This window comes from Martes martes (genome assembly GCF_963455335.1).
Source record: "Martes martes genome assembly, chromosome: 11".
NCBI classification, from domain to species: Eukaryota; Metazoa; Chordata; class Mammalia; order Carnivora; family Mustelidae; genus Martes; species Martes martes.
The window spans coordinates 19,899,549-19,911,570 of NC_137899.1; the positions used below are offsets into that span (position 1 = coordinate 19,899,549).

At 41.7% G+C, this 12,022-nt stretch overlaps 1 protein-coding gene across 1 annotated transcript in view; it reads right to left on the reverse strand.

The window, feature by feature from the left end:
- Positions 1–8,864: 8,864 nt before the first annotated feature.
- Positions 8,865–12,022, reverse strand: part of SLC26A4 (solute carrier family 26 member 4) — a gene marked incomplete at both ends in the record, with an annotated part of 46,864 nt that continues 43,706 nt past the window's right edge. Inside the window, 2 exons of the mRNA XM_080818187.1 lie at positions 8,865–8,888; positions 11,923–12,006. Of these exons, the coding sequence (XP_080674313.1) occupies positions 8,865–8,888; positions 11,923–12,006 (108 nt within the window). The remainder of the gene's footprint in view (positions 8,889–11,922; positions 12,007–12,022) is intronic.

Consider the following 12,022-nt stretch of genomic DNA (forward strand, 5'->3'; position numbering starts at 1 on the left):
CGTCGTATATTTACTGGGATGTTCACTTGTTTATTGATCATCTCCCACATTAGACTGTAAGTTCGAAAGACCAGAGGTTGTGTCTGTTTTGTCTGGTTTATCACTCACTGTATGCCCAGCTTCTAGCTCTGTGCCCATCACAACATAGAAGCACAGTAAACAAATGAATGAATGGATGAGGAACTGATGGGAAAGCTAGTGTCTGAAAAAAGGGGGGGAAAGGCAGATGACACTAAAAAAAGAAACAAGCTTCAACTATGTAAGCATACAAATTTGGCCTCCATACTGTTTCTCCCCAGAGTACAGATTTTAGATTTTTATCCTGAGCTTCCTCCCTGGTGTTTGGGTGTGTCTCTGGTTAAGCCGGCCGTCCCTCGCAGAAAGGGGAAGGTGAGGAAGAGAAGAGTGAAACGTGCTCCCAAAGTTTAGAGGCCTTGAGTTCTCTGGGAGGGGTTGGTTTCCATGGTTTTCCACCTTGTATTTTGTCACAGACATTTAATAACTGGTTTAAACAGAGGTATTAGGCAGTCACATCTTCCTGTTTTAGGGACCAAAAGTTCTGTTTGTGTTTTTTTTACAAGCAAGTAACACTAGAAAAGGCAGTGACTCCCACATGGAAACAGCAACATGTTTGTTAAGAATGTTATCTCCATAGTCTCAAATCAGTATCTACTTCTGCCTTAAATGTTTTAATAATACAGCACGTGTTTTCCTCATTGCTTTTATGATTACATTTATCATTCTAGATAATAGAATACTAAAACTGTCTTAAGGATAAACTGGAAAAATAAAAATCACATCCCTTGAACAAGCTTTTCAAGTCACAAAAGCTAATTAATATGTCCATTTTCATCTGTCACTCTCTCCTTGGAAACCAAACAACAAAGCTTCATTCATCTACTTTAATTTCACCTTTGGAATTTATCTCTAGGTGTCCAGGTCAGCTGATTGGATTAGTTAGGTAATGGGACCCAGCCATTTGGCCTTTATCTCTTACCAGAGTAGAGGATAAAATCCAAGCTCCTTACTGTGCTCCATAAGACCCCTCATAACCCGGCCAGTTCCCCACCCCCACCCCAGCCTCACTGCTCGCCACTTCTTCCTTTACACAAGTGGAGAAAGGTCATGGGCTCACAGGTGTGTTGCAATGGTACAGATCTCTCCTGTTCACCTGAATACTTCTGTTCCAGGGTAGAGAAGGAAGCTCGAGCCTCCTTTTATACATGGTATAGACTTGGGGGAAATGGACTCAAGGATCCTGCTCTGCTAGATTCACCACAAATGGAAGAGCAAGGAAGTGAATTCACCTGGAAGGGGCAGGGTCGACTGCTTGGATCAACAATGCAAAGATCAGAGCCCCTCCTCGGCCATGCGGCAGTGCCACCGCGTTCACAGGTGCTTTGAAGGGCACCACAATGACCCGAATGTGTCTCCCTCCAATTTATATGTTGAAACCATAATCCCCAAGGGATGGTATTTGGAAGTGGGACCTTTGAGAGGTAGTGAGGTCAGGACAGTGGAGCCCTCCCGATGGGGTTAGTGCCTTTACAGGAAGAGGCCAGAGAGCGAGCCAGGCGAGGACAAAACAGGAAGACAACCTTCTGTAAACGAGGAAGAGGGCACTCGCCAAGAACCTGACCGTGCTGCCACACGGAGGTCAGACTTCTGGCATCCAGAACTGTGAGAAATGAATGTCTGTGGTGTAAGCCACCAGTGTATGGTCACCGGTTACAGCAGCCTGAACTAAGGTAAGAGCCGTACCTGGTCTCCCTGAAGACTCCGCTGACTTGCAGCGCTGGTCGGTCAGGATGTGCACCAGTCTCTTACATCTGGACAGTGACCTTCAGATGCTCCTGCCGTGAGGTGTAGAGCTCCTCCGTGACTGGGATAGTGATGAGTAAAGATGGAAAAAAAATTGCAAACAAATTCTAAAATAGATTATTAGGTGGTCAACTTATCTAGGCTGTAGGAAGTGTAATATCAGAGGTGCTCTCCGAAACAAGGACTAAGGATATCCTTGTTTGGCCTTAAATCTGGGAGTAGTCCAATGTGGAGAGGTATATCTGTGCTTGGAGTACTTTTTATTTTATTTTTTGAAGATTTTATTTATTAGAGGCAGAGACAGCATGAGCCTGGGGGGAGGTGGGCTGAGGGGGAGGGAGAAGCAGAGTCCCCATTGAGCAGGGATCCCGAAGTGGTCCCAGGACCCCGGGATCATGACCTGAGCCCAAGGCAGATGCTTAATGAACTGAGCCACCCAGGCGCTGCTGGAGTGCTTTTTTAAATGGGCCCTCAGAAGGAATCTTGTGTTAAAGATAGAATTAAGCATCTTGATTGTGGTGGGGTTTACATGATGCTGTACTTGGGATAAAACTGCACAGAGCTGCACACATACACATACACAAAGAGTGTATATATAACTAGCAAAATGTGAATTAAACTCTATGGTTTGTACCACTGTCAATGTCATGAGTTGTATATTGTACTTATTATAGTTATGCCACATGTGAACACTGGGGGAGGCTAGGTGAAGGGTACAGGGGAATCTGGCTGTACATTTCTTTGCAAATCCCTGAGAATTTGTAATTATTTCAAAAAGTTGTTTTGTCGAAGTTGGGCAGGGGTACTCAGAATACTGGCACACTTGATCTAAAACAGTGCACTTGGGGATGACCTTCAAGCTAGATCTCATGCAAAAACAGTTCCTCCGTGTCCAGGCCCAGAAATGTCCCTGAAGAAAAGGATGAAGGGCGCTACCTTTGTCAGCAGATTGAAAATGAGTTTAGAGCCTCGGAGAGCCTCCAGCTTCCTGAAGCTCTGTGTGCATCCGAGTGGATTCCCCAGCCCCTTTTCTGGAAACCTGGAGGGTGAGCAGGTAGGTAAGGCAGGTGAGCTGTGGTAGGCTCCAAGCATAGGCCTGTAAGTGCAGGAAACTCTGAACCACTGTACACTAATCTGACCACGATTCCCAAACCATACTGGCCTTCTTTAGCATCATTGCAGCTTACTTCAGTCTTCCAGCAATATTTATTAATCACCTACTATGCACCCGGCACTCTTCACTCCTTGCCTCACACCATATACAAAAATCGGCTCCAGATACATGTCTAAATGTGAGAAATAAAACAAAATTTCTATTAGAAAACATAGGAAAATATTTTCCTTATCTTTGGCAAAGATTCCTTAAACTATATACAAAAAAAAAAAAAAAGCTAACCATTAAGGAGAAAAATGATAAATTGAACTACATTAAAATTAGAAAGGCACAATTAAGTGTGAAAAGGCAATCCACAGAATATGATGTGGGACTGCCAGCAAATGGTCAAGAAAGAAATCTTGAGATGTTTTCAGTGCAAAAAGGGACTTTTCTTATAGCACAGGAATAGGGCTGGTGGGTAGAAAGAGCTGCCCTGGGATTGTGAGGAATGACAATTTGTTACTGGGGGTTAGGAATAGCGTTAAGTCTCTAAAGAATTTGGAAGCAAGTCTTCCAGAACCTTGAGGGGCTAGCTGCTGTTAAGATAAAGTTATTTACTACTGTCTAGTAAGACACTAGTCATGAGACCCTTCAGATGTATATCAGTGGGTCATATGTTTCAAGGATGATTTCTAATTTATATCCTGGGGTGGGAGATGTTCATGATTATTGGAGGGATGTAACACCAGAGCAAAGCTACAGTGATAAAACATTAAAGAGAGTCCTTGAGGGAACTGTAGGAGTGTTACAATCTGTGTGCTTCAGGAATCCTGCCTGGAGACTGGGAGCTGCAGCAAAGGCCAACCTTTGCTCCTTTTTCTCCCATCAAATAGAATAACGTTTTCGTAATACATATTTCTACCTGCTGGGGAGAACAAATTTCCTCTGCCCTTCAAGATCCTTCTAGCTGGACTAATAATCAACTTGATTAAAGACAGCTTAACAGAAGAAAATTTAATTTAATTTCCTACATATAGGGAATCCACACAGATGCGGACATTCCAAAGACAGGTGAAAAGAGGTACATATGTCATTCAACTAAGGAGAAGGGGGTAGGAGTCTGGCACCTCAAAGGGATGGAATGCAATTGACAGGAAGATGAGAAAGAGTAAATGATCGTTAAATGTTTGCAGGGTCACTGAGAAACAATGGGACACAGAGGACTTTGATCAAATAGGCCTTGCTAGGTCTCTCCTTGTCTACCATACCTAGTTCATACAATATAGTTATCTGTGGTGATAGCTCTCTTCCTGGAATAGGTCTTCTGTCTAAATTGTTTTAGCCAGTGGCGGGGGAGGTAAAGAGCTTTTCCTGAATCTGCTGGGTTTTAATTGCTTTTAACTCAAAAATAATCTTCATGCCAAGGTGGACCATTTTGGGGCAGCCTACCCTTGGCCCAAACACAACATGGGATTTGTATCCTTACCATATAAACTCTTACGAGGCCATTAAAGAAAAGTAGATGACAAAAAGAAAAATTGGCAAAGGGATTGGGCGACAATTCCCCAAAGGGGATATTTAAATAATAATAAACATCTGAGAAGACACTTAACTTTAGTCATTAGCACAAGGCAAGTTAAAACCGCAGTATGATACTACTACACACCCCACAAGAATGGCTCAAATGGAGGGGCACTTGAGTGGCTAAGTTGGTTAAGCATCCTCTTGATTTTCGGCTAAGGTCATGATCTCAAGATTCTGGAATTGAGCACCTCATGGGGCTCTGCGCTCAGCAGGGAGTCTGCTTGAGGAGTCTCTCTCTCTCTGCCCCTCCCCCGCTCATGCTCTTTCTCTCTCAAAAAATAAATCTTAAAAAAAAAAAAAGGTTCAGATGGAGAAGACATACAAATCAAGTGTTGACAAAAATCTGTAGCAACCGGAACTCTAACTTCACAGCTGAAAGAAGTATAAATTGGCACAATATTCTGGAAAACAGTCAGCTGTGGATACTAGATATCTGGCGCAGTGTCTGCTGAAGCAGAATGTGCACGCGACCCAGCGAGTCCACCCCCAGGTGCATACTTCACCAAATTGTGCCTATGTTCACCGAAAAACAACAAAAATGAGAATGTTTGTGGGAGCACTATTCATGAAAGCCAAAAGATGCACACACAAGTATACACGAACGGTAGGATGGATAAAGAAGTGGTCATAAGTCCAGACAACAGATGCGTTCCAGCAGTGAGAACGGATGATTGCTACGTGCGGGAACGTGGATCTCATGACTGTGATGTTGAGTGGAGCGAGACACAAAGTGAGGGGAGAAATAATCTTGTTGGATTCCTTTTATTTGAAGTCCAAAAAAATGGGCTTGAGTGATGGACAGTAGAAAAGGCCCACAGTGACCCCCTGACTGAATACAGGCAGGCCCATCGAGCGACCAACCTCAGAACATCTGTAGACCCTAACTAACCAATGGGCTACTTACAAGTACGCAGTTACCAAAAAAGGGAAGATTCCATATGTTGCCATACCTCCTTCCCTTCCCCCTTTAAAAACTGCCCCCACACACTGCCTCATGGCAGAGAGCTTCTCCTCTGCTCTCCTGCCTGCCACTCCCTTGGGGCATATTCAATAAACTTGTCTCCTTTGTCTTCCTCAAGTGAATTTTTTCAACTTCCCATGCCATCAGTTCCACCTGATTCTTGCTCCAGTTTGGGGGTCCACATCCAACCAGACAGACACCACATTTAGACATCACACAGGTGTTAGTAGTTACCAGTAGGGAGCTTGAGAGGGCTTCTGGGCTGCTGGTTATGTTCTGCTTATTGACTTGGCTGCTGGCTATCCAGGTGTCCTTGTTTTGTGGAAATTCCTCAAGCAGTACACTATACTTTGTATCTTTTTGATATGTACATATGTTGTACCAGTGTGACAAGTTTGCTTAAAGGACACCTGGGTGGCTCAGTCCATTAAGCATCTGCCTTCAGCTCAGGTCATGATCTCAGGATCCTGGGATTGAGCCCCACATCAGGTTTCCTGCTCAGTGCGGAGTCTGCTTCTCCCTCTCTCTGCTCCTCCCCCCACCTGCTTGTGATTTCTCCTTCTCTCTCTCTCAAATAAATAAATAAAATCTTTTTTAAAATTTGCTTAAAATAATGAAAATCATTGCACAAAATAAACTGGAAATACTTGGGTAAGAATTATAAGAATTAACTGAGATTAGGGCTCTTGGGTGGCTCAGTCAATTAAGCATCTGTCTTCAGCTCAGGTCATGATCCCCGGGTCCTGCATCGGGCTCCCTGCTCAGCAGTAAGTCTGCTTCTCCCTCTGCCCCACCCCCTTTTATTCTCTCTCTCTCAAAAAATAAAATCTTAAAAAAAAAAAAAAAGAATTAACTGAGATTATTCGTAACATTGTTATTACATTGAAAAGTCTTTACAAAAAGACATTGCACACAAATAGAAGTGGAGCTATATTTTAAAGTTTTATTTATTTTTATTTGAGAGAGAGCGAGCATGAGAGGGAAGAAGGTCAGAGGGAGAAGCAGACTCCCCATGGGACTCCAGGATCATGACCTGAGCCGAAGGCAGTCACTTAGCCAACTGAGCCACCCAGGCGCCCCAGAAGTGGAGCTATAAAGAATACAGCAAAATGATGGCTGATGAGAGCAATGGCAAACTGAAAATGTAGCTTTTTTATTATATTTAATAGTCTTGTTCAGAAAGGACACATCAGAGTAGTCTGAAAGGCTACTTTACATTTAATAAAAAATATTTGCAAATATTTCCAAATGTACATGTTTGATTTTTTTCATTTGTTATTGAAATTCATATACAACACTGGAATCTTATCCTATAGGTTAAAAACATAACAGAGGAAAACTTTAATTTCAAGTAAAATTTCCATTGACAATACAGATTTGAAAGTATGGTTACTATTCACAAAATGCACAGAAAAGGCAGTATTCCTAGAGTGTGCTTGGGAAACAAGTCAGACTGTGTTCTTGTAATAGTCACAAGTGGACCCAAGATTTTACAAGACTCTAGCCTTATTGTAAAATGGAACTTTGGTATTTCCTTCAACTAATTAAAAAAAAAAAGGGCAATGCACATTTCCTCTATTAAACAGAGGTATTCATCCATTTTCTGCAAGACTGTTCTATTCACTCTTAGAAGATGTGTCACTATTATAGGCAGGTATTGATGTGGAAATGGGATAATATCATAATCCTGGTTAGGCTGTTCCCAATAGGGAAGATATCTGTTCTATATCAGCAAAGGACAGTACAACCCATGAGTGAAAGAATATTGTTACATTGCAATCCACAACAACTCACTCCAACTCCGGTATGCAGAATGATTTGGGTAAGGGGAAATGACAGTGATGTTTTAGTGAACCAGTTTGATATGACCACTGATGATAATCCTTAAGAAGTAGATAACTTGTTTCTGATTGTATAAGAAACACAGAGATAAGACATGCTGCCTTTGGATAGCCAAACACATTTGGGAATTTCACACATTTGTGCCAAAGGTACACTACAGATCTCAACCAGGCAAAACAGTGTCTTAGTTGGGGACCTGCGTATTTCTTTCTCCCTAGAAATCAAATACAACTTCATTCACTGCAGTGTGATATATGGAAATAGTCCTCAGGACTAAAGTCTATATATTATACATAATACCTAGAAAACCATTGGCACTCAGAAAAGATTAAGTAAAAATAAAAGATACAAAATGTTCTGGTTTAAAATATGGATTTTTAAAAACCTATGTATTTTCAATGTGTATATTCCAAACCAATGTTTTTTCTTTTGATATTAAGTTCATTTAGAATGTTCTGTCTTAAAAAAAAAAAAACCTCATTTTAAACATAGATTTATATATAGGATGTTCACTTCTTAAATTTTGGGGGGGGAAGGTAGAATTCTGTTAGAGATCACTGTACACGCTGCTTAAGTTTTAGACAAAAATATGAACTCCGTCTTATAAACATATCAAAAATTTTTTTGTTCAAAATAATACAATTTTTGCATTAGATTTTAAATAGACCATACCTCTATATACCTGTACATGATGATCATTCCTATAAACTAAATTAAAGCTGCATTTTTAAGCTGGAGACAATCTGTCATATATTTTATTTGATCTTGTGATCCATGACTATTATCATACCAAAAAATGACTTCTACCAACCACAATAATCTTATTGCTTTGCTTCTCTGGATCAGTGTTTCTAAAACCGATCAGCCTGGCTCTATAGTTTTGAAGTGAACCTTTTTTTTTTTTAAATTTTGAGCTCTGTTTACATATCTGGTCATGTATAATCACATTGATTATTAAGTACTAAGTTTGTATTTTAAAAACTTTGCTTATGTATTTACTAAAAGCGATTTTTAAAGACTTTGATTGATAAATGTGTTAATAATTAAATTTCTGTAGTTATTCAGTGTGACCCTACACTGTGACCAGTGCCACTCCTGGGTATCCAGTTCAGTCAGAAATGGATTTCTCTTTATGATAATCCTTCCTGATTCACCTGCCCACAGAGGCTGTTGGGGCACACTTACCCCAACTAACAGAGGTACTCCAGTACCCACGAGAACACTGTTAGCAAATCTGTTGGGTGGACGGGGGGACAGCAGCATCACATCAGCAGATCTGGACATGGCTAAATCACCTGGATAATTCTCACCATTTTGCACATTTTAGAGGTAGGCTATCCATTTTATAAATAAAGCCTTTCCAAAAAATTCTTAGTGGTTCTCTTTCATTGGCTAAGAAGTTAAAAAAAAAAATCAAAGCGTTTTAAAAATCAAATGGAAAAAGAATGAGTGTTTCAAGTCCAAAGAAATAGTCAATGCAGAAAATGTTTGCATAGAATGACATCGGTGGGTGAATTCTGCCTCGCAGTCCTTGCTTAGAGCAACCTCCTGAGCCCGCTTTCAGGAAGCAAGACTGCGCATAGCCTGCGGAAATGAAGGGGAAACAAAGCGTTCATACAACCAAATTCTCCTTGAGTCTAGGTGTTCTTTGTTTTTTACAAATATGGTCTGATAGTTTGGGTTACTCACATTTGCTCATCTTAGGCGTGTATAGGGTAAAAACTTTATTTTGTACCTCACTGTTCTTAGATTCATTTAAAAGCGAGACGTACTATTGATCAAGCACTTACTATGTACAAGACACTATTATTCTTTCATGTGCGTCCTTTAATTTCCACTACTCTATGAAGTATTACTATTTCCGTTTCACGTGAAGAAACTGAAATGAAGACATGGTCAGTAATCTTCCCCAGGCTACCCAGCCAGTAGGTAGTAGATTTGGGGCAGACACACGTCTGTCTTGTTTTAAAGTTCATACCCTCTATGTCAGGAACTAATGATGTACTCTATGTTGGTTAATCGAATTTAAATAATAAAAATTTAAAAAATAGAAATACAGCTCATACCCTCAAAACCACTCCACTCTACTACTACTGCTTTGCTACCCATGGAAACCCTACCTGAATGACCCTCTTATCTGTTACTTGGATAATGATGCCGTTAGTTTATGTGGCAATCAGAAAATACTTCTGTAATGTGGCAACTTCTTAAGTTCCAATTTTTTTTTTAGATTTTATTTATTTACTCGAAAGAGACAGAGAAAGAGAGAGACAGCATGAGAGGGGAGAAGGTCAGAGGGAAAAGCAGACTCCCCGCGGAGCTGGGAGCCCGATGCGGGCCTCGATCCCGGGACTCTAGGATCATGACCTGAGCCAAAGGCAGTTGCTTAACCAACTGAGCCACCCGGGCACCCATTAGGTTCCAATTTTTTTAAAAAAAGGTTTTATTTATTCACCAGAGAGAAAGAGAGCACAAGCAGGGGGAGTGGCAGGCAGAGAGAAAAAGCAGGCTTCCCACAGAGAAGGGAGCCCGATGTGGGGCTCGATCCCACACCCTGGGATCACGAGCTGAGCCAAAGAGAAATGCTTAACCGAATTACCCAGGCGTCCCCTTAAGTTCCAATGTGATGAGTTCTTACTCAGCTAAGACTCACTAAGCTGGCGGACTAAGGACGCAGGATCTCTGATTTTCACCACAAAAATCTCTGCCTGTCATCCACACTGCCTGATTTTACCAGAGGGGTTTGAATATTATTCTTCTCAACATCTTTTATCAAGATCTAGAGTAAGGCAGAGAAGGCACGCTAATCAGATTTGCATAAGATAGCAGGTAGATGAGTAGTTAATATGCTGGGTGATGAGTTCAGGATTTGAAGCTACATCAATAAATTAGAACCAACAAGATGTAATCTAGCAAACATATGCATAACCCCGCATTAGGGTAGCAAGCCAATTACGTAAATATAAATGGGGAGCGTACCTGGGCCATAGTTTGTATAAAACGCCCAAGTTTTTAGTTGGTCCCTGCTCAACAGAAGCCAAGGTTTTGAGGGGCACCTGGATGGCTCAGTCGTTAACCATTCAACTCTTGATATCGGCTCAGTTCATGTTCTCAAGGTCGTCAGATCGAGCACCCCAAATTGGACTCCAGGGTCAGCAAGAGTCTGCTTGAGAGTCGTGCCCTCTCCCTCTGCCCCTCCCCCTGCGCACTCTCTCTTTCCCTCTGTCTCTCTCTCACAAATAAATAAATCTTAAAAAAAAAAAAAAAAAACAGAAAAAGAGAAAAAAAGAAGCCAAGATTTTGATGTGGCTGCAATGAAAATAAATACATTTTAAAGTCGCAGGAACAGACGTGTCTTGACAAGATCAAGGTCGGTTATGGCTGTGTACTCTCCTCGCTGACCTGACTCCACCTGGGATTTTGTTTCCTATTCTTGACAGAGAAGCACTGACAAATTGTGCGCCTGTGAGGAGTACCGAAAAGGGAACGGGAGGAATCTCGCCCGGAGCAGAGTCTGGTGGACCCATGAGAGCTTCTCTCAAATATGTAAGGGCTGGGCGGTGGGAGGGTTTGTGTTGCTATGAAGGCGGATCTCAGTCCACTGAGTGGTTATTAAAGAAAGGCTGCATCTAGTTTTGGAAGCAAAACTAACACTTGGAGACATCCAAACTCCCTTGAAAAGCTACCATTTGCCAATATCTGGAAATGTTCATGTACAAGCTGAGTGAACATCTGTAGGGATGCAGTACGAGAGATTTCTGCAGGGGCTAGGATGTGGATGTCTTATTCCAAGACATCTTTCAACTTTAAAATTCCTGTGATCTTACTTTGTTGGTCCCACTTTAATTGGTGGTGGAGCCAGAAAGGTCAGTCAGATACTATGTTTAGATCAAGGTTCCTAGAAAGAGTCTGACGTCCCAATAGCATCAGAAATACTTAGAATCTTGGGGCGCCTGGGTGGCTCAGTTGGTTAAGTGTCTGTCTTCGGCTCAGGTCCTGATCTCAGGGTCCTGGGATCAAGCCCTGCTCAGCAGGGAGCCTGCTTCTCCCTCTCTTTCCTGCTCCTGTTGTCTCTCACTCTCACTATCTCTGTCACGATCTCTCTCTCTCTCTCTCTCTCTCTCTCTCAAATAAATAAATAAAATCTTTCAGAAAAATACATGGAATCAGTTTCCAATGGAGGGTGTGTCTTGTTTACCATTATCCGTCAGGTGAAGAAAGTTCTGTGAGGTTCCTGTCTCACATACTTCTGAAGCTTATAAAACTCCCGGGTTAGAAATTCCCTCAAGCCGTCTTTCCTCCAGCCCACTTTCCTGAGGTGGGGCAGGAAGAAGACATATACAGAGGCTTAAGAATAAAGTCAGGACCAGTATATTGGCTGCTTCCGATCACTGCACGTGCCTATATGTCTGGGCCAAAAGGTCCCTGGGTACTTAACGTGTTCAAGGGACAATTCTTGTTTTCCATTTTCCCCTTTCTGTGAAGCCATCCTTTTGGTATCTTTTTCAAAGTCATTTTCCCTGAATGGTTTTATTCAGACACAGTCACTATTTGTATTATTCTACCCAGTCAAGGTTCAATCCACATTATTTTCTCGGAAAGGAAATAATGATCATACCTCATCCTGGACATCAAGTTCTTCTTCAATCAGCTCTGCTTCCATTAATTCAAGAGGATCTTTACAGTCTTGCATGAGAGTGATCTTGACCAAGAGAACA